Genomic DNA, 23,786 nt, shown 5'->3' on the forward strand with positions numbered 1-23,786 from the left:
CATCCGTCGATGAGGCGGGGGCGAGGTCGACCTCCATGTCCGAGTCAGAGTCGGAGCACGAGGAGGCGGGTGCAGGCGACCTACGAGCAAGTGTAGGTGTTTTAGAGGGCGCGACGGAGGCCGCGGATGATCGCTCAGCTGAAACGATGGTCACGGCGGACGACGCAGCAGCTTTTCTCGCCAGTATAGGCGACACGGGAGCGGCAGGCACGACAGAGGCTGCGGTGCTCAATGCAGAAACTCTGCACGCAGGTACAGGCGACGCAGGAGCAGCGAGCGCGGCGGAGTCCTCGAGAGGGCTCGCAGTGTGATTGGCCTTGAAGGCCAAAAACTCCGAGGCGAGCTGTGGGTGGCGAAGTCGGAGGAATTCCGCGAATACAGCGTCCATGATCGCTGAGTACCCAGGTGGGGCGGCCCCGGGTCTTGAAAACACTCGCCTTGCGGCGAGGCCCCAACTTCTCGGACCTGAGCGGTTCTATTGAACACAGGTGGCAATGCGGCGCGATTACTACAGGACAAAGAAAAAGCACAACAAAACAGAAATTACGAAAAGAAACAAAACAAATAAATACTTGCAGGAAACCACTTTGTCGGCAGATGTACCACGAACACAGAAACAACAAAAGGAAACAAAACAAATAAAAACTTCCAGAAAGAGCACTTAGTCGGCAGATGTACCACAAACACAGGCCGCGCGAACAATGGCCGGGCTAACAAAAGCCGGGCGAACAAAGACCGGGCGATCGAGTGAACGATGAGCACGTCCGCACGTGACGGGTGCCTCTATCGGAATGACATAGCAGTTCCTAACACCAATAATATACAGAAATCAATAGCTGAAAAAATAAATAAATACACAGAATTAAAGGAAGAAATTTTAAGAATCTGGAAAATAAACAAAGTCTACATTGTACCACTGGTGCTATCCAGTACAGGCGTTATACCTAAACACCTACTCCAATCTTTAAAAATATTAGACATAGCAGGGAACACGTACATGACCATGCAAAAAGCCGCAATATTAAACACATGCCGTATAGTCCGTCAATTCTTGCAGGAAGACCTAAATACTCTGCAAGTAGAAAATGAAGCTCACTTGGCTTAGGCCCGTGATCTTCATTATACCGAAATATCTTAAGTATTTCGAGAAACACAATACAAAAATAAGAATAATTACATTTATTTACTTCACAATACAAATAACTTTTCAATTAATATGACATAAATTTCTAATTCTATCTAAACAGCCGCGGCGGGCGGATTAGCAGGCCGGAATATGCGAATACTGGCCTTAACAAGCGCAGTGCTTAGCAGAATGTACCATCTAATCAGAATCGACCCACCGAGAAACTCAGGGGGCTTCGAACTACCGCACTGCTTATTGCTTAAATACCCGGTTCCAGCACCAAACTTGAAAGGGGCAGAAATGCAAAAAAATGTAATTCCGTCACCACTACCACCACCAATGGCTGATCACTTTTAATCCATTTATTACCTACACATTTCATATTATCCTTATCACAATTCCATATTGAGGAAATCGCATATGTGACGTAAATGATTTTTGGAACAGGTATTTATATCGCTAAATGATATCAATACTTATTTACTACAGAGATTAGGTAGTAATAGACTTTACAGGTGACAGGGTAATTCTCGACTCTGGTCGCTCTTGTCACAAAACAACTATAACACAAAAATAGTATGTGCACCAAGGGAGAAAAGTTGGACATTTTCTTCGGGCAAACACGTGGGAGGAAATGTCCAACTTTTTTCCCGCGGTGCACATACTATTTTTTCTCCTAACAGGCCGAACGTTCGTGGAGTACCGAGGCGGGGATAGGGGGGCCGAGCCCCCCATACGCATAAAAAAAACAATTTAACTGTTTTTTAATTTTTAAATAAACTACTACTAATTAAATAAGAACTGTCTGATGAACTCATCTTTGTTTAATACTTCACTATTAAATTTTATTGCCTTTTGTTTATTTCAATTTTACACTAAACACAATATTGCAAATTACCCGAGCACAACAATGGCGGAGAATTTTAGGTGCGTGAGAGCAGACGTACATATGGGCGCAAACGCCACTGTTGGCAATAATTAACATAATAATATATAGATTAGTTTATTCTATATTAACATTTATTTATTATTAGCAACAAAACTGTTATTCTACCATATTTAATAATTAGCAGACACTGTTTTGATGTGAAAATGTTCAGAATATGTTTAATGTTTATATTATTGTTTAAAAACACAAATGACTGTATAAATGATTAAATATGAATAAAGCATAAATATTAATAATAATTTATATTATAATTAACAGTACTAATAATTTAATTAAGTATTGTAATTGTTATGCAATGATGTTGTTGGCGCCATCTATTATTAGGCTGGATAATAACAATGTTAGTTAATATTACTTAAAAGTAATTCATGTAAATTAAATTAAATGTGAGTCATGTAAAATCACTAAAATATGTATTTTGAATATTAAGCTATGTTTTGTGAATTGTTTCGCAGTAATTACATTTGTTTGTATAAAAGAAGTTGTAGTTGTTATAACCAACACAAAATGGCAAATTGTGTAAGAACCACTGAATAACTCAGGCGTGGCTTTTTGTTGTAAACAAGTAATGTTAAAGTTTTATAGAATTGTATTGTATTTTCATTGTAAAAGAACTTATGTGTGTAAATCCTGGCTTAACGCCGACATCAGAAGTGGGATCACAGCCCCAAAATTAATCGTAAGCCTCCGAATGAAGTAGCCCACTGTTGAACAAGTGATGGGTCTCTCAACCTGTATTAAAAAGGCGAAAAGTGATGATAGCTGCAAATGCTGTACCCTTGTAGTGGCATTATAACTTTTATTTGCCGCCGTTCAACTCCGATGAGGGCGTGACATCAAGACCGATGCGGAAATGTGGACGAAACTATCATGAAGCTAATTGTTTCATCGCATGAACATCGAGTTCAAAAGAGCAAGCAAGACATAAGCCGATATCTGGTCTTTGTATTGAACCGCATTGGAGCAAGTGAGGGATGAACTGATCCATGCATTCAGTAAAGTTGTGGATATTTAAAATGAGTTCTAGACCGTGGATGTTTTGGAAAAGCTACTGACGCTGAGATGGTAAAAATACTGATTTCAGGTATTTATCTTAAATTTATTCGATCCAAGTTATTGAGAAATACGCTGTGGTATGTATTTCGCTTCCTAAATAATATCGATTCTAAAAACGTTCCGAAAGCGTCAAATTGAAAATATACTGTAAATATAATGTTAATAATCTAAACATAACTCAGTTTTATCACAATCACATAATGATTCCTTCAGTTTTCGTGGCACTTTTAGTAACACTAAGGTTTTAAATGTGGTTACTGCGTCACTTGCGTCATTTCGAGAAAACTTGTTACCGCCGTCAAGATGACAAACGTATCACCACAATTAAGACTTAAATCATTGCAGATCTAGTTTAGTAAGCTAAACAACTTCATGTAAAGTTTTTGAGCATAAGGAGTCAACTGATTTCAAAACAAAGCATTGTGACTTTTAATGGAGAAAAATACTAGAACTATTATAGAATTTCATATGGTAATCATAATCATATGGTAATACTGACAGTCTTGCTGACATCCTAATAGGTTTTAATCTTTTAAAAATAACTTCTCAGTGTTGCACTCTTTGAGGAGAACTTATCTATTTTTATAAGTTTATATCCAGTGAATGCTCAAGTTTGGAGTCATTATTCAATCATCATGTAACTTTTGCAAATCATGTCTCATAGATGGTGATCAGGCAGATAAAAGTTGGATTTGAAATAATTAATTTGGATAGGATAGTACAACGCTGTACATACTGTATGTCTCCTGTTTATTGTGAGGAGTTCAAGCATATTACAATAAAAATATAAATAAACTTTTAATAATATGCCATAATAAGAGACAGCTCATCCCTGTTCAGCAGCTCCATATTATTACTTTTCCTTTCATAATTATTTATTTTTGGATGAGTGATTAACTCTCTGCACCCTAGGTTTCTAGTGGGGGTGCTGCTTTATTATTAGTCAAGAAAAAGGATGGCAAAGATCTCTATGTGATTTCTGTTTTTAAAATCTTAGTTCCATTTTTGGAAACCTGTCACTTTTAAAAATTCACCAAGATAAAAGATAATTCAGGAGTTTCAAAAACTTGTGAACAATATGAAATTCAGTACCACATTATTGCAAAGAGAGCGAGCATGGTCAACAGGCATGCTGAACTATTGATGGGTCATAAATGTCACATGTTTGTAAAATATCAATTAATAAGATCTGACAGGCAGCTTTAAGAATTACAGTTGATTAAAATCTGCAGCACAACAATAAAACAAAAATGCAGAGGCATTAGAAGGATGATGTTCCCTACCAGTCATTAAAATAAAGCAAATTGAAAATGGTCCGCTGAATGATGAATTAGGGGAAGTTGAATCAGCTGGTAAAAAATGGATGGACGAGCGGTCTCTGTCATCTAATGTGTTTTGGTAAAGGTAAAGGTTTGGTAATGGTAACGGTTTGATATAGGTAAATCTATCCTCTTAATGTCAGAGGATTCTGATTGACCGTATGGGCAGAGAGATTTGTTCTGCTGTAAAATGATTTTATAATTTGTTATGGTATCTACTTTTATTTTCCTATCCAATTATCCTTCCTAAAACGCTGGCGGGCCACCATGCGAATCCTTAAACCTGGTCTTGTTGGCTAGATCCCGTATGGGTGATGCCTTATGAGTTGGCTAGATCCCGTATGGGTGATGCCTTATGAGTTGGCTAGATCCCGTATGGGTGATGCCTTATGAGTTGGCTAGATCCCGAATGGGTGATGCCTTATGAGTTGGCTAGATCCCGAATGGGTGATGCCTTATGAGTTGGCTAGATCCCGAATGGGTGATGCCTTTTGGGTTGGCTAGATCCCGAGAGGGTGATGCCTTTTGGGTTGGCTAGATCCCGAGAGGGTGATGCCTTGTGGGTTGGCTAGATCCCGAGAGGGTGATGCCTTGTGGGTTGGCTAGATCCCAAATGGGTGATGCCTTGTGAGTTGGCTAGATCCCGAATGGGTGATGCCGAGTGTGTTGGCTAGATCCCGTAAGGGTGATGCCTGGTAAGTTGGCTAGATACTGTAAGGGTGATGGCTTGCGAGTTAACTAGACCTGTATGAGTGATGCTTTGTGTGTTGGGTAAATCCCGTTGGGTGATCCTCTTGTGTGTTAGCTAGATCTCGTAAGGGTGAATGGTGCCTTGTGTATTGGGTAGATCCCGGTAGGGGATATGACTTGTTTACTGTTATGTGAAATGCTAAAACAGCGCAAGGGACGCGCTGGAATCAGTATGGCCGTATGGGCGCAAACGCCACTGTTGGCAATAATTAACATAATAATATATAGATTAGTTTATTCTATATTAACATTTATTTATTATTAGCAACAAAACTGTTATTCTACCATATTTAATAATTAGCAGACACTGTTTTGATGTGAAAATGTTCAGAATATGTTTAATGTTTATATTATTGTTTAAAAACACAAATGACTGTATAAATGATTAAATATGAATAAAGCATAAATATTAATAATAATTTATATTATAATTAACAGTACTAATAATTTAATTAAGTATTGTAATTGTTATGCAATGATGTTGTTGGCGCCATCTATTATTAGGCTGGATAATAACAATGTTAGTTAATATTACTTAAAAGTAATTCATGTAAATTAAATTAAATGTGAGTCATGTAAAATCACTAAAATATGTATTTTGAATATTAAGCTATGTTTTGTGAATTGTTTCGCAGTAATTACATTTGTTTGTATAAAAGAAGTTGTAGTTGTTATAACCAACACAAAATGGCAAATTGTGTAAGAACCACTGAATAACTCAGGCGTGGCTTTTTGTTGTAAACAAGTAATGTTAAAGTTTTATAGAATTGTATTGTATTTTCATTGTAAAAGAACTTATGTGTGTAAATCCTGGCTTAACGCCGACATACACTAACGCGCCTGCGCACTTGTACCCAGGGAAGAAAAAGTTACACTTTCTTCCCTGTACAGCGGGACGAAAACTGAACTTTCGGCGTAGGTAGGAGAAAAAGTGTGTATTTAAATGGCAATGCAAGTTCAGTTCATTATTAGGATCGAAATTACAATAAAACTTTCAGATGTATCAAGTTATATAGTTATTTTTGGAACACCCAAATTATTAATTGTATCCTTTTGAGGATAACGTTCGCATTTTCTTTTTTTTTGTTTATTGCTTAGATAGGTGGACGAGCTCACAGTCCACCTGGTGTTAAGTAGTTACTAAAGCCCATAGACATATACGACGTAAATGCGCCACCCACTTTGAGATATTTATAAGTTCTGAGGTCTCATGTATAGTTACAACGGCTGCCCCGCCCTTCAAACCGAAACGCATTACTGCTTCACAGTAGAAATAGGCATGGTGGTGGTGGTACCTACCCGTACGGACTCACAAGAGGTCTTACCACCAGTAATTATGCAAAGTATAATTTTACCGTTTTGATCTTTTCCATATTTCTACATAATATAATTATAAAACACATTTATCAGACATAAAAAAATTACATTTAGTACCTATCTGTATCGAGCAGAAAATACAATCACATTGGATTTCAAGTTTAGTTCTTAAATGTTTCTGCCAACTCGTTCAGACAAAGCTAGCCAGCCTTTATTTTGAAAGCTACACGATCAGTGGCATTAATATTGACGGTCAGTCAGAATCTTTGTTCGAAATATTTAGCAATGTTACATTTGCTTGAAATTATGTTCATTAAATTCAAAAATGGTTGTCTATTATCTCTATATATAAAAAAGGAATTGCTGTTCGTTAGTCTCGCTAAAACTCGAGAACGGTTGGACCGATTTGGCCAATTTTGTCCTTGAATTATTCGTGGAAGTCCAGGGAAGGTTTAAAAGGTGAGAAAATATAAAAAAAGCTCGGAATTATATAATCCCCCTTGACATGTCTTTTATTTATCGATTGAGGCACTACGAAGTCTGCCGGGTCAGCTAGTATGTGTATAAATTTATTTCTAAAATAAATGTTTATTGTATTTGTAAATTAAATTCTAAAATATTGTTTATCAAATATGTAAAATGATATCAAATACTCCAGACAATGAAAGACTTAACCGCGTTTTCTGTAATTTGAATTTATTGACAATATAAAATTAAAACTATAATAAATTCATCTAACAAAATATTCACTCACCTGGAATATAAAAACGAAAACAATATTTAAAGCCCTTTATATCTCGATTTAAATTCATATTTGAAACATTTTGAAGTCGTCGTGGCCTAAGGGATAAGATGTCCGGTGCATTCGTGTTGAGCGACGCACCGGTGTTCGAATCCTAAGCGGGTACCAATTTTTCTAAAGAAATACTAAAGAAGTACTCAACAAATGTTCACGATTGACTTCCTCAGTTAAGAGATAGCATCGTGTAATAAAAATGAAATCCGAAAAATTATATTTTGCGTAATTACTGATGGTAGGACCTCTTGTAAGTCCACGCGGGTAGGTACCACCGCCCTGCCTATTTCTGCCGTAAAGAAGTAATGCGTTTCGGTTTAAATGGTGGGGCAGCCATTGTAACTATACTTGAGACCTTAGAATTGATATCTCAAGGTGGGTGTCGCATTTATGTCGAAGATGTCTATGGGCTCCAGTAACCACTAAACACCAGGTGGGCTGTGGGCTCGTTCACCCATCTAGCAATAAAAAAAACTATATTATATAATATTATTATATTATGTAAGATTTAATTAATTCTCTTCATTGAATCACAGGTGAGTAAAATTGTCTCAGAGAAATCTTTTTAAAACTAAAGATTTCCTTTACGTACGTAAAAAATTCTTTCTAAAATAATTGATTATTGTATATGTATATTAAATTCTTTAAATTCCAAAGGAATAGAAAACGAAACGACAAACTCAAATCAATTTATTTTATTCATTAATTTACTTAGTTGTTTAATGTTGCTGTTGATGCTTAGGGAAGAAAATCTTCGATTATTTGAAGCAGGGTGTATTCCAAAAACCTGTTGATTGTGGTCTGAAAAAAAAAAAATTTTGAAATATTGTTTTCGTTAACACGAATCAAAAGTTTTAAAATGTAGACCTATTGTTATAAATAAATATTTACATTCGATAAATATAAGCTTAGTTTGAAACTCAATTTTTACATATTTTTATTTATTTATTATCCTTTTAATTTTCCTTTCGTCCGCATTGACAAATATGTGTACCTCGTATTAATTGGAAGTTTAAATTTTTTTTCTCTCTATTTCAATATCTTTTAACAGGCTACCTGGAATGCCACATTATCCGGGAGTTCAATTTAATGAAGCTAGATTTGGAAATCCAAACATAATTCTCCGTCAATTCAAATCTCAGTCGTAGTAATTGAAGGCTGCGAAATATATGATGATTTTATAGAGCCAAAGATATTTTGGCCGTTTGACCGGTGGTTTGAGATGAAGAAGTCCGAGACATTAAGTTCGTGAGTAATAATAGCAAATAATATAATAAATTATAATTCCCTTAGCTTTTATACCTAATGCTCATCTTTTTGTCGTTAAGTAAGTCGTCGTGGCCTAATGGATAAGACGTCCGGTGCATACGTGTTGAGCGATGCACCCGGTGTTCGAATCTCAGGCGGGTACCAATTTTTCTATGGAAATACGTATTCAACAAATGTTCACGATAGATTTCCACGGTGAAAGAATAACATCGTGTAATAAAAATCAAACCCGCAAAAATTATAATTTGCGTAATTACTGGTGGTAGGACCTCTTGTGAGTCCGCGCGGGTGGGTACCACCACCCTGCCTATTTCTGCCGTGACGCAGTAATGCGTTTCGGTTTGAAGGGTGGGGCAGCCGTTGTAACTTACTTGAGACCTTAGAACTTATATCTCAAGGTGGGTGGCGCATTTACGTTGTGGATGTCTATGGGTTCCAGTAACCACTTAACACCAGGCGGGCTGTGAGCTCGTCCACCCATCTAAGCAATAAAAAAATAAAAAATAAAAAAAAAACTCTTAAATTCTTAATCAAAATGTCTCCTAAATCTCTCATGCTACGGAGCTTATATAATTTGTTATCGAATATTCTTTACTCCATAACTTACCCTGTTATTCGCAATAGTGGTTGGCACGGTCTGTGAGAGGAAGTTAGTGATGGTGTCGGAGAGGTCGCGTCCAAACAAATTGACATTTAGATCCGCCTGGAAAAAGTAAAAACAGTTAAATACGGCATCATCCTAAGAACCTCTAGAATGAATTCTCCTCTTAAATTTCACCATTGACGTGTAGGAGTATTCATCAGAGGCTTATCTGCTATTAAACCCCTATTAGATACCGAGAACAGTTCGTTGTCGAAGCCGTCGCCTGCCATGAGACACAAAAAATGAAAAAAAAAAAACATAAGGTTGATGGAACGTTTTCAATCGAATAAAATCATTATAATCGTCAACTTCAAAATCGATAAATGATTAGAAATAAATAAAATCTTCTTTTCCTGAATATATTCACAAAACTAAGACACGTCATTCTTTTAAAACTTTGTTTCAAAAAATGGGGTCCATAAATAGATGAGCGACAGTCACTACCGCAATACTAGCCTAATATCGCAAGTACTAATATAAATACTAGCCTATTATCGCAAATACTAGCCTCAAGAAACTCGTTTCGACAACCTTAAATCGATTGTACCGTGATTTCAACAAACAAATTTCATCGACAGTGGACTATGATTATTATTCTCTGATCTCCTGGCATCACTTAAATAAGTCTACAATATCGTACAGTACTCTAGGCAGATATTCAATTATGTCCCTATGATTACTTATATCAAATGATTTGATTACTTAGATGCAAATAATTTGGTCGATGTTTCATTTCGTTAAGAAATAGTTACCTCAACTCCTCCTAAGGTAAGGTCTATGTTGAGACTCCTAATAGAAATTCCGGAGACGACGCTGATGCTTATACGCACTTCAGCGCTAACACGAAGGTTGTTTATGGCGGCACTGTAACAAAAAATGGTTATTATTGACGTACTTTATTACAATTTGGCTCAAATTTAATGTTATTCTGTAGGTAAAATAGAAATTTGACCGCTTATTCTTAAATAGTTATCAAAGGAAGGTATTTTAATTAATTGCTTTTAAGCTATTGCATAGCTTTTATCGCGGGCTTTGAGCGCGGCGACCGAATTAAGTAATTCCGTAACGAAAATAAAACGTAACACCCCCCACTCCGTCTACCATGTAGCTCGCGTTCAACACATTCACACGTTGCGTTTGTGAATAAGCGCGCGGAGTGACGTCGCACTGCATGCGCATCATGAAAAGTCTGCCCATCTCTCTCGCGCGGTCTAGCTTATGAGTGTGAAGGGGACCATTAATGTTTTGCTTTTGTTAATGTTTATAAATATAGCGTGGTCTTATTTCATTATTGTTTTAATATAAAATTATTATTGTCTAATTATAATTGCATGAGTTGATAAAAAATGCTATGCAATAGCTTTACCGCGGCAGTCCCCGAGTGCCACACGTGTTTTTTAAATAATTGGTAAAAGGTATTTCAATTATTTTAAATAATTGTTACCGTCCGCTGGCGCTAGCGTAGCCTTCGTAATCGAACACATTAAGCTCAACACGGGCAGCACCTGTAAAAAATAAAAGTTTGACCATCATTTAATACTTTTACTGGCATAGATGTATAGATCATTTACTGGTGGTAGGGCATCTTTTGAGTCTTTGCGGATAAATACCACCACCCTGCCTATTTTTCTTGTGAAGCAGTAATGCGTTTTGGTTTAAAGGATAGAGCAGCCTATGCACTGTAAAACTGACACTTAAAACTCACGTTTCAAGGTGGGTGGCGGCATTTAGGTTTTTGATGTCTCTGGAACACTTAACACCAGATGGGCCATAAGCTCCTCCACCGTTATAAACAATAAATTAATAAAAATGAATCTGGAAAAGTTCATTTTGAGATCACATGCGACTCCGCTACAATGACTTGAGTTCACACTACGTAAACTAGATGATGAGGTTTTTTTTTTGATAACGCTATCTTGTTGTGTCTTTAAAGCGGTTAGTTGCCCTCAATTAAGAAAAATGGTATTATTATTCGCCAATAGATGTTGGGAAGAGTTGATTATTGAAAACACGAATAAAACAATATTTTCTGAAAATAAATCGTAGCTAGATCGATTTATCGCCCCGGAAATCCCCTGTATACTAAATTTTACGAAAATCGTTGGAGCCGTTTCTGAGATTCAGATTATATACATATATATTAATATACAAAAAATGCTCGTTTAAAGGTATAAGATAAGTAGATAATTAAAATGAAAACAATTTTTTTATAGCTGTAGTTGATAAGAATTACCCACTTGTATAGTTTAATGACGACAATAGAATATTATCATAGAAGTACCTCTATTGTGTCGCATCGATGATGATCAGTACTCGCAAAAGGTAAAACCGTAGACAACAAGATAAGTATTTTAAATCTCTTGAAAAGGACACTGAGGTTTAGAAATTTCAATGGAAATAAAATGAAGATTAACAAGCATATTAACGTACCAACGCTAGCTTCAACACGAGGTAGACTCAGGACTAAGTTGAGACGGGCGCTAAGGATGCTAAAATTGTTAGTGATAATGACGATGTTGCTTAATCCAGTGCTTTTGATGTCCTCGGCGAAAGCGGCAAGTGCATGGAAGCTGCAAAACGAAAAAAAAATACGTTAAATTACCACGCACACGTTTAGAACGATTATAATTTCAGTTCAATTCAAAAGGTATACAACATTATAAATAACTAGCTGACCCGGCAGACTTCGTAGTACCTCAATCGACAAATAAAAGAACTAAACTTTTGTATAAAATACACTTAAAACAAACAAAAGGAATCCGTCCGACGCGGAACACATTAAAGGGAAAACAAAATTGTTATTTTTATTTAACTCCGAGCATTTTCATATTTATTTTACCTTTTAAGCCTTCTCTGGACTTCCGCAAACAATTCAAGACCAAAATTAGCCAAATCGGTCCAGCCGTTCTCGAGTTTTAGCGAGACTAACGAACAGCAATTCATTTTTATTTATATAGATATAAGATAGATTTAAATTTTAATTTCAATATTGTTTGGTCTCAGATCGAATTAGATTTCAATGTTCTTATAATTTAAATATTGTTTTTCATTCTAACCGATCTGTAAAGGTCAAAGTATTTTTACTGGTGGTAGGACCTCTTGTGAGTCCGCACGGGTAACTACCACCACCCCGCCTATTTCTGCGGTGAAGCAGTAATGCGTTTCGGTTAGAAGGGCGGAGCAGCCGTTGTAACTATACTGAGACCTTAGAACTGATATCTCAAGGTGTGTGGCGAATTTACGTTGTAGATGTCTATGGGCTCCAGTAACCACTTAACACCAGGTGGGCTGCGAGCTCGTCCAGCCATCTAAGCAACAAAAAAAAGAAGTATTGAGCCTTTAAGCCGCTCAGTCTTTCATCCGAAATTAGGTAATACAACGCCCGTGGTTGGAATTCATTTTTGTCTATGGTTTAAAACAAGAGAATCTTACTCTTCCTCTGGAGGGATGACAATTTCTCTTCTATCAACGTCCAGTGGGTCGAATCCGGCTTCCCTTATTTGCTTTCTGATATTTTCGATGGCGGAAGCAATCTGGTTAGTGACCAAGCGCTCTTGACGTGCGTTTATCTCTATAAATTTTTAATCATACTATTATTACTTTCAAGTTTTAATAATAATTAGAAATACTTATAAAAAATTTATCATATTATTAGAGAGAAAAACCTATGGTAACGCGTTAATATTCTGGGAATGCGCTACAAAATGTAGTTTAAGAGCGAGCTAGCTTGAATAAAACTACATGTGAGAAGGCGTTTTTATTATTATTATTATTTTCTTACTACTCACTTCCTGTTATCTAATATCTAATCATTAAAAAAAAAAAAAATACAGCTAGCCCATGAACTGAAAATTACAAGCTAAAATTATTTTTTTAAATAAATAGATTTGTATTTTCCTAGAATATAATAGATAGATCCAAAAATATAGATCCTAAAATATAAATTACTAGCTGTGCCTGTCTGCTTCGGTGGGCATTTAAAATTAACATTATTATTTCTCACCCCCACAAAGATTCTCATCATTAACGCCCCCGCAACTGGTGTGGGGATTCCAATACTCATATAAATGTTAGCCTATCCATTAAGTACATGTATTTTCTATATGGATACCAAGTTTCAAGTCAATCGGATGCATGGTTCAGTAGTTATAACGGAACATCCGTAAAAACCACTGTAGATTTATATATTAGTATAGATTACACACCCGTCTGTTCATCAAAAGTTTGTGTACTGGCACAAGCCAGAATTGCGGTGAGAACAACGAAAATCTTCATGACGTCCGTGCTGAAATAAATAAAAAAGTTAACAATTAAGTTCGAAATCAAATCACCTCTCTTTTGTCAATGACTGATTGATAAATAATTTATAATTTATGACTGATGAAATACAGTGAATTTCAGTTATAACGACGGCGGAGGGGGCACTTTAATGTCGTCGCTATATCCGGAGGTCGCTATATCCGAAATAATAAAAAGTCATGTACTTAAGTATTTACTTCTCATTTATTTGATTATGGTAGACACGAGTGTTATTGAAAAAACGTGTTATAGTGCACTGTTTAAGTTTAGTTGTTTCTGCACGCTATATGGTGTATTCCATTTTCATAATTCCTTCTATATCTAAATTATTTTAACCTTCACCAAATAAACAGTACTTTTTGAGCATTATTATAGCACATAATGCATCTCTAGTTGTTGGAATTTCATTTAGATTGCAATCTTCTTCCTTTTCTTCATTCTTCTTTTCTTGTGTTTGAAACACAGACTCAATAATTTCATTATCATTAGTGAAGTCAAGTTATCATTAGTGATAACTTGATCGTCAATATTCACATTAGTTTCCCGTGCTGAGTAGAGGACTACTTAGTACAGATGGTCAAGCAAATGCTTTGTTTGTATGTTCCTATATACAAACAAAGCATATGTTTGACCATCTGTGAATGTAAACAAAGGATAAGAAAGCTTAATAATTTTATAAGCAAATCTTTGTGCCTTTGCCGACTGAATAGCAATATCCGTACGGGATTTCTGGGAATCTGTCATAAATGGTTCATAAAAACAAGCCGCTATACCCGAAATTGACGCTATATGCAAAGTCGCTATAACCGAATGAATTTCTTAGGAAAGTATTCTTTAAATTCAAGGGACGTAAGTTTGACGTCACTATAACAAAAATGTCGTTATAACCGAGGTCGTTATCAATGAAATCCACTGTATGTAATTTTATAATATGACGCACTTTTTTATTGACAGAGTCTCCGTGAAATAGCTGTAATGCTTGCCGTTGATAATGACTATTGATTACAAACTGATTTCTGAGTGTCAAGTGATACTTAAGATTGTTATTTGTGACCGAATTAAAATCTAAAACACTTTTCTAAATATATGTAGTATCAGTGATATATTTCTATAAGCTTGTAGCGTTTAAGTACGCACCTTTTTATGATGCGTAAGCCGGAACGCACGAGAGGTGGAAAACAGAATATAGTCTGTGACACGGGACCTTTTTACCGCCGAAAATTTAAAAATGTAAAAATAATTTATAATGTGTTTAATAACTAATGTAATATAATTACTTAGAATTGTTTATGCCGCCACAACAATAAAATTTATATTGTGCCAACTGTGGTGTTAATTACATAAAACACGACTTTACGGCGAAATAAAGAAGACACTCTATATGAACTCCCTCAAGCTGTTTAAATAACAAAGAAAATATTTAAACGAATTAACGAATTTTATTAAATAGATCGCAACGCAAGCCCGCACGTTTGGATGATATTTCAGCTAATTAATAAAAAAGATTAAATGTTGAATGTGAATTTATATATTTACAATGATCACTCACCCTGTTGTAAAATGATTGAATACTAATTCGACTTACAGTTCGTTATATAGTAAAGCAATTCAAGATTCTTATCATTGTGTAACATTCTGTAGGTACACAAAATTATAGATTATCATATTAATTAATTGAATAATTACATTTGTTCGTGATTTGAATTGACACCTGATTTCGATATTCTAATATTTGAGAATTGTTTTTCGTGCGAATCAGTAAAAAATTTCGCATCGGTATGCTTCGTATCGTTAATGAAAGATAAATCGAGACACTTTTGAGTATTATGCTGTTATATATATTACTAGCGACCCGCCCTCGCTTCGCTTCGGAAACATTAAAAGACACATGAAACAAAAAAAAAAATAAAAAAAAAAAGTAGCCTATGTTCATCAGGGACAATGTCGGCTTCTAATGGAAAAAGAATTTTTCAAATCGGTCCAATAGTTTCGGAGCCTATTCGAAACAAACAAACAAACAAATCTTTCCTCTTTATAATATTAGTATAGATTATAAATAGGCAACGAATGAACAATATGAAAAACACCTTAAGAGACAAATTCTATATTTAACTAGCCAAGCGATAGAAAAGATCAAACTGAATGTCATTTACAATAATAGTAAACTTTACAAATTCTGATGAAAGCATCTTCACGACGTGTGACGTCATTCGAGGCCAAAATAAACCATAGATCATAAAATATATTAATACACAGTAATTAAATATATTTATTTTTATGCTTCGTGAATGGTGTGCCGCTTGCCGTGAAAAAAATTTAGCACTGCTAGGTCTTATTCAAATACTTGTTATCTAACAAAAAAGACGTTGGATTCTTTATTTTTAAAATCCTTGATAATAATCTTATTATCTCCATTTTCTTTTAACTTTTATTTTAAAACTTATTTTAGCCGGATGCCTGTTGTTGATTCGCCGATATATCCATGTTTTTTTTTAACATTCTATGAATCTGATAAAATCAATATGGATTATGAGTGAAATATTTTAATAAATGTAAAAATTGTTGCACAGTCACGACGATTTAAAAGCGCTTGCGGATGCTTACTTGAATAAAAACTTTTTGGTTTTTTTTTTTATTGCCTTTGTAGGCAGACGAGCATGCGGCCCACCTGATGGTAAGTGATCATTGTCGCTCATGGACATCAGCAATGCCAGGGGCAGAGCTAAGCCGGTTTTGTACCTGTGCGCGCTATATCCAAGTGCTCGTTCGTAATCAATGAGTCCGCGGATTTTTAATCCGATTACTTTGAAACTTTGCAAAGATGGCATTACAAGGAAGGTTATTCTTACATTAGTCTTTTTGTACGTCCTCTAAGCACGTGACTACTTTGCGTCAGAATTCGAAAAAAAAGTAGTGTCGACACCCAATTCACCTTAACAGTCAGCCTGCTAATGTCAACACGTCAATGCCGACAACCACTTTGAGACATTTTTTTCCTACCGAAGCTGATAGATAGCCTTGAAAGGCTATTTCAGCGTAACCTTAACCAGTAGGTGAGCTCACGGGGCTTGAACTGGAGTGATGCTAACATTGGCCCTAACAAGAGCAGTGCTTCCTAGAATCTACCACCGGATCGGAAACGCGACCCACTGAGAAGATCCGGCGGGAAACTCAGTGGGCTGTGTCTGTGGGTTAATTCGCTCGTCGAGCCCTTCGTCGCAAGCGTCGGGTTCAACGAGGACGGTGAGCTTTGAGACATGGGAATAAGTCTCAATTTATTGCATAAAATCTCTCCCACCCTTCAAACAGGAATTAATGACCGCTTTATGTTAGACGTTCTCCGAATCTTTAGTCTTTTAAAAAATCATGGAAAGTAGTAGCTGTTCACGAATCAACATTGTAATCTTAGCAGGCGACAATCCCACGCGACGATAGAATATCTAATCTAAAAAATACCGTTCGACGTTTATCAATTATAATTACGTACAACTTTGTCGCAATATATATTTAACTATACAATAAATTTCTTAGCATCAAGAAAATTGTGAAATTTTCATTACATTTTTTTTTTATTGCTTAGATGTGTGAACGAGCTCACAGCCCACCTGGTGTTAAGTGGTAACTGGAACCCATAGACATCTACGACGTAAATGCGCCACCCACCTTGAGATATAAGTTCTAAGGTCTCAAGTTTAGTTACAACGGCTGCCCCACCCTTCAAACCGAAACGCATTACTGCTTCACGGCCGAAATAGGCAGGGTGGTGGTACCTACCCGTGCGGACTCACAAGAGGTCTTACCACCAGTAAACATCGCCACAAACTTCCCGTGCACTGAAACTAAATTGTGATTTGAAAAGAAATTAAAATTAAACAATTTTTTAGGGGTTAAAGCATAACAAGAAGACGACGCCGTCAGCTCCACCAGAGCCGCGCGCATTCCCTCCGGCCCCCGCAGCCCTTACGGTCAGTTGGGCGACCGTTGCGCGTAGAGGGGCACGGCCGAGAAGGGAAAAGGAGCCAGCACCGACGACCAACGCGGAAGGCCAACGAGACAGAAACCCTGCCCCGCTCAAGCCTAAGAAGAAAGGTAGAAAGAAGAGACTTCGAGCCCCGCGCTCGCAGGCCGTTATTCTGAGGCTGCACCCGGAGGCCATCGAAAAGGGGCTCTCCTACCGGGAGGTGCTCGCCGAGGCGAGGGCCAGCATCGACGACGGAGCCTTAGGGATCCCCATCGAGAAGGTCCGGTCAGCAATAACCGGAGCCAAAATACTCATAGTGAGCGGCGAGGACCAGATCGCGAAGGCCGACTTGCTGGCCGAGAAGCTCAAGGAGGTTCTCTCTTCCAAGAGAGTAACGGTGACAAGACCGATGGTGACCGCTGCAATCCGCATAAGCGGACTTGACGATTCGCTGACGGAGGAGGAGATATGCACCGAGCTTACGCGCATCGGCGAATACTCCGTCGATGCAGTCAAGGCTGGCTCTTTCAAGCCCGGATCCGGAGGAATGGGCCAGGTTCTCGTTCGTTGCCCGATAGCAGCGGCGAAGAAGATTGTTACAGTGACGAAACTGCGCATCGGGTGGAGCGTTGTTCGCGTCCACCTGCTGGAGGCCCGGAGGCTACAATGCTTCCGCTGCCACGCGTTGGGCCATGTGGGTGCGCGGTGCCCGTCGTCGGTCGACCGCAGCCACGACTGCTACCGGTGCGGACAGACCGGCCACGTGGCATCCGGATGCACACTGGCACCGCGATGCGGCGTCTGCGCCTCCGCCGGGAAACCAGCGGACCACACTTCGGGGGGCAAGGCCTGTGCAAGGCCCCCGAGAAAACCGAGGAGAGAGGACGTCGCTGCACCCGCGGCCGCACCCTTTGCTGCAGACCGAAGTCAACTCGGTGAGACGACGACTCCGATGGACGTCCAGCCTCCGTCGGGTACAAGGAAGACCGGGGCTTTATGAAGAACCGGGCATGCCGATGAACCGAGGAGGAAGTCGTGAGGAGGAGGTCGTGGACCTCGGTTCGTAGGCAGTGAAGGCGGAGCGGGTGGTGCGGGCAGAAAGCCCCCACCCGGCTCCTGCAGGGGCCGTCGATTGCTGGGTGCGGGGGCGCCCGGTGCTCGGCACTAAGGTCCTGTGGGGTGGTGGTGCGCTGTGGCTCCGGTGCGCCCCTCACGAGTCGTGGAGATGAGAGGGGGAAGAAGTCCCCGGTGGCAGATCCCACCCAACGTAACATTGGGGTGGGAGCCGGCGAAGGCGGGCCTATGGCGCGCACATGGCGGTACCTGGGTCCCCGCCCAGCCGGAGTGGAGGGGCTCGTTGGGGTTGGGGTTTAGTCGGTAGTCGTTAAGCTGGGCGGGTTTGGCGAGAGCTGAACTTAGCCCAGCGCGCCTTTCTAAAGGCGTAGTCTCCGTGGACCAATTGGTTGAGGGCGCGGACCTCGGTTCGCGACTTCTTCGTCTTTCTTCCACCGGAGGCGCGGAGTCCGACATAACCCGGTCCGACCCCCGTCGGCAGGGTATCCGTAAAGACTAGGATTCGCCATCGATAACAAAAAAAAAAAAGGGGTTAAAGCATGAAACTGCCGATTTGTACTGTATTGTTTTTTCATTTAAAGTATTTATTTAATCAAAATATATTTATTGGTCGTTAGATGGGACATAGTTTGTTTAGTGTTTTATGTGCAATTTTTTTTAAACCGTCTTTATTTTCTTTTCTCCCGAATACGTTAAATTTCGACTGCTAGCAACGTATTATTTTTAAGTTTTTGGAAAAAAATATTGAACTTCATATTCTACATATCTCCATAGCGTGTATATTTTTACTGCTAAAGAAATGCTAATAATGGGCAGGGTTGTAATAGAATTACTTTAAGCTAAAAAAAAATACTTTATGAGAAATATTAATTTTAACTGTCGTAGTCATCAATAATGTAGTATGATTCCGTAGCTTTCTATATATCACGTCACTACAAACACGGGGTCCATAAAAATCTAACCGCGAACTAATTCATAACATATGCTTCTTTTATTTCTTTCTGTATTTCTATTTCTAAGTCTTTTATTTCTTTTACTTTTTTTTATATTTTAAGTGAAAAACTATACACTACACTATTTTGTTTTCGTTCGATTTTACTGTCTATCAAATTGTCCATTCAACTTATCAGCTTCCAATTATGTTCACATTTACTTAATTTGTAAATAACTGAATACAAGTTTCAGAAAGCGTATTGTATTGTATCAACGCTGTGTATATATAAGTACGTATTTTCCAACACATTAACTTCGTACGACATACGAAAATACTTTGAACAATGGACTTGAAGATAGTTGGTTTTGGACACGCTAAAAACTAATTCCGAAGAAAATAGGAGATATGGTAGATAGATTTCAGACAGGATTTCCCTCCCGCAAACCGCATCGTTATTGCGTCGAGTCCGTGACGTGGCAACAGTCTTTTAAAAATCATATTGAGCAAGATCGAGGGACTGCTGATTAATAGCCTTTGCGGCAGGCACTTGGAAGGAGAAAAAAAAAAGTAATGATATAAAATGTATATAATGATAGTTATGTGTTAGATTTTTTAAGTTACTAGCATAGATTATAAGTAATTCTTACTAACAAAATGATATGGTTTAAAAAAAAAAGGAAAACTGAAATAAAGTATTAATAATTAATAAAAGCAGGAAATAGTAAGTGCGTCATACTGTTCATCATTATTACACAATATTTACGCCATCTTGTCTACTGATCGTAAAATTTTCATGCCTTAAAAAACCTATTCGCTTTACTTTTTAAATTTTCAATAAAACCATTAAACCTTGAAAATATCAATTTAAAGAAAAACCTTCGAATCATCTACCAATATCAACTGCAAACCTTTATTTCAAATCTTAAACGGAAAACAATCAAGCTATCATATAATAATAAGATAAAACGATTAATTTTGTTGTATAATTGTTTTTATCTTGTTGTTTTTATTATAATTAATCCGATATCGACGCGTCTACGAAATTATGATATCAAAGATTTATTTTAAAAATACGTATTTTCAGAAATAAAATTATTGCTTATATAAATGGAAGAGCTCACGGCTCACCGGGTGTCAAATGGTTACCGGAGCCCGTAGACATCTATTAACGTAAATTCCGTCACCCACCTTGATATGTGAGTTCTAAGGTCTCAGTTTTTACAGCACAACTGCTGCACCACTCTTCAAACCAAAACATATTACGGCTTCACGGCAGAAATAGGCAGGGTGATGTTACCCACCCGTACAGGCTCACAAGATGCCGGTAAATTTTTTGTATTTCTAATAATAAAATAAAATATGTTGTGAGCTCGCACAAGATAATGCCACTATTCTTCCTATTATTTTCCCAAAACAGTCCACATTGCAACACAATTGTTTTTTTTTTTATGATTGAAGGATTACTGGTGGCCCGGAGGCCTTTCCAGTTTCACCAGGACAGGTGGGCGAGCAAAGGCTCAGCCAGGAGGGGTGGGATTTGCTAACAGCTACCCGAGCGCCTCCGAAGGAGACCTAACAGCTCAAGAGTAGCTGCTTCGCAAATGAATCTACTACCGGATCGGAATCGCGACCCGCTGAGAAGATCCGGCGAGAAAGTCAGCGAGCTGATTCATGGGTTAGGTTGCACGGCGAACTCTTTGTCGAGTTCGACGAGTACGGTTACCGAGGTCCCTAAGCCTGCTCCTAGTGTTAGAGCTGAAGGCGTCTAATGCAAAAGTTATTGGATCTGATGGATCCGTAAAGACGTGTCTAGGGCGTCGACGGTGACTGGCTCCTGCGTGATCAGGATTCGGGGAGTAGTCCGCGGCGGCAACGATAAGGCGATTATCATGACGCATAGCCTTATCGAAGTACCGTTCCGACGCTGACTTCATGTATTTCTGGATAGATTCGAGGCCCAGGTCGTCGTGTAGGTCAACGCGGGATTGTAGAGATTGGAGGGTGTCTATGTGTGTGCGGGCCGCGTGAGCGAACACCACACTCGCGTAAGTCATGACGGGCCTTATGCAAGTTTTGTAAAGTGTCACCTTGTTCCGAAGGGACATTTTACTCCGCTTACAGATCATGGGGTAGAGTCTACCGAGAATAAACGCGGCACGGTCACGGACTGATTTTATATGTGGGCGGAATGTCATCGATGCATCCAGGATAACGCCCAGGTACTTGACCTTCCTGGCCCAGGGTATGGGTTGTCTAAAGAGAGTAATCGAGGGTGTGAGATTCCTCCTCCTAATCCGGGAGGAAATCCGTGTGGAGCTTCCCCTCTGAAATAGCACCGCAGTACTTTTCGCTGGGTTGATGTCTATGCGCCATTTTCGGAACCACTGTTCTAGGGCTAGGGCTACGCTCTGAAGCTTCTTCGCGATTAGGGACTTGTTTCTACTGGAATAGTAAACAGTCGTGTCGTCGGCGAATAAAGCTAAATGGGTCGGCGGCGACCGGGGAATATCGTTAACGAATAAGCTAAATAGGAGGGGTGAGAGGACAGAGCCTTGCGGGACTCCACCTGTGAGAGGTCGTGGGGAGGAGCGGGTTCCCTCGACTCGATATCGAAAAGAGCGGTTCGACAAGAAGTCCCGTATGATGAGCACGAGACTATCCGGCACGCCCATGTTGAATAGTTTGAAAATCAAACCGTTGTGCCAGACTTTGTCGAACGCTTTTGCGACGTCGAAGAAGAGAGCTCCCGTGTATAACGGTTTTGGTCGATTAAGCCCCACAAGAATGTGCTCTGTGAGGTGGTGCACCTGTTGAACGCATGAGTGATTTGTACGGAATCCGAATTGTTCATCGATGAGAATGCCCTTGGATGAGACGAAGTCTCTGAGGCGTTTGTAGAGCAGACGCTCATACAGTTTGCCTAGAGACATGAGGAGGCTAATCGGGCGGTAGCTCGTCGGATGATTTTTTGGTTTACCGGGTTTATGTATGCCGATAACGTCCGCTTCTTTCCACACCACGGGAAAGATACAGTTCGCCATAGCGGCATTGAAAATAGATGCCAACACCACGATGAGTTGGACGGGTAGAAGTTTAATAACGCGGTTGGATATACCGTCGGAACCGGGAGCCTTGCGAGGACGTAGGTCTTTGATCAAGTCTTTAACTTCCATCGGGGTGACGGGTGGTAACGCATCCGAGGGTGGCAAGGAGGCTCTGCGTTCTACCTCACTGTCAACTAATTCTACATGAACAGGGTTCACGGATTGAGTGCTGGGCGTGCACTGGGTTTGCAATGTATCGGCCAGCAGCTCTGCTTTTTCGTCATCATCGAACGCCGCGAGTCGGCCTGAGGGGCCTACGAGGGGGGGCATAGTTACTACTGTATCCGATTTGAGAGTACGAGCTAAGCGGTAGTAAGACCTTTGGGAGGGCGCGAGTCCTTCTAAGAAATAAGACCATCTGGCATCTCGGACTTCGGCGATGCGAGACTTTACGTCGCGTTGTAGGGCACGCATTGGAATACGATTTTCCGCGGTAGGATACCTGTCGTATGCGCGGATCGACGCGTTCTTAGCTCTAAGGAGTTCCTTAATACCGTCGGGCAATTTGAAGCGGTAAAGAAAGTCCTCCGCTACAACTTGTTTCGACGACCTATCTAATGTCGAGGTGATGTGTGAGGTTAAGATGTCTATGGCTTCAGCGGTGTCCTGAGGAGACGGGGTAGAGTCCGGGCTAAACGGGAACGATGGTGGATCACATTCAGCCAGGCTGATGCCCAGCATGTGCCAATTTACGTACTGTGTACTTTACGTCTGGGCGTATTTTCTAGGCTTACAGAGATCTGACTTCGCATGTCAATTTTTTACGCTACCTTTTTTGAAGTAATACTTCTAATGCGACTTCCAACAAGGTTGCGTTAAACGTTTAACGCTTCTGGGGAGGGGGAATAGAAAGAGACAGAGCGAGAGTGAATGCGTGGCACTCGAACGCATGCGCATTGGATATCTGTGCCGTCACGAGCGCCCAATATTTTAATGAAGTATTTAAAAAAATATATATATTTTTCTATCTTTAATTTAAAATATATATAATATAAATGTTGAAGATGTCGCATCTCTTATACACAGCATTAACTATTACAAGAGCAATCTGATTTAAGGATGAAAAATGAAGAAAACCACAATACTACACATCGAAAAAGAAGTTTCACTTCATTCACGTGCACCAAGCTGCAAGCGCATCGTTTTTTTTAACGGATACCCCGTCGAGTACCCGAGGGGTAACGGAGCG

At 39.1% G+C, this 23,786-nt stretch overlaps 1 protein-coding gene across 1 annotated transcript; it reads right to left on the bottom strand.

Moving 5' to 3' along the window:
- Nucleotides 1-7,993: 7,993 nt before the first annotated feature.
- LOC114249971 (uncharacterized) lies at nucleotides 7,994-14,688 on the bottom strand. The gene is made up of 8 exons (XM_028183699.2): nucleotides 14,662-14,688; nucleotides 13,431-13,510; nucleotides 12,658-12,796; nucleotides 11,656-11,795; nucleotides 10,670-10,730; nucleotides 9,978-10,089; nucleotides 9,190-9,285; nucleotides 7,994-8,114 (listed from the first exon to the last, which is right to left on the bottom strand). Exons 2-8 carry the CDS (start codon nucleotides 13,498-13,500, stop codon nucleotides 8,052-8,054), a joined length of 681 nt encoding a protein of 226 aa, XP_028039500.2. The 5' UTR covers nucleotides 13,501-13,510; nucleotides 14,662-14,688; the 3' UTR covers nucleotides 7,994-8,051.
- Between the last annotated feature and the right edge of the window lie 9,098 nt (nucleotides 14,689-23,786).

This window comes from Bombyx mandarina, chromosome 15 (genome assembly GCF_030267445.1).
Source record: "Bombyx mandarina strain Sakado chromosome 15, ASM3026744v2".
NCBI classification, from domain to species: domain Eukaryota; kingdom Metazoa; phylum Arthropoda; class Insecta; order Lepidoptera; family Bombycidae; genus Bombyx; species Bombyx mandarina.

Excerpts from the sequence above, each read along its gene's own strand:
- LOC114249971 (XM_028183699.2), bottom strand. The coding sequence starts at position 13,500 with ATGAAGATTTTCGTTGTTCTCACCGCAATTCTGGCTTGTGCCAGTACA. Across the intron at positions 12,797-13,430 it reads AACTTTTGATGAACAGACGG|AGATAAACGCACGTCAAGAG; the intron begins GTGTGTAATCTA and ends AAAAATTTATAG. Across the intron at positions 10,090-10,669 it reads TACGCTAGCGCCAGCGGACG|TGCCGCCATAAACAACCTTC; the intron begins GTAACAATTATT and ends TTTTTGTTACAG.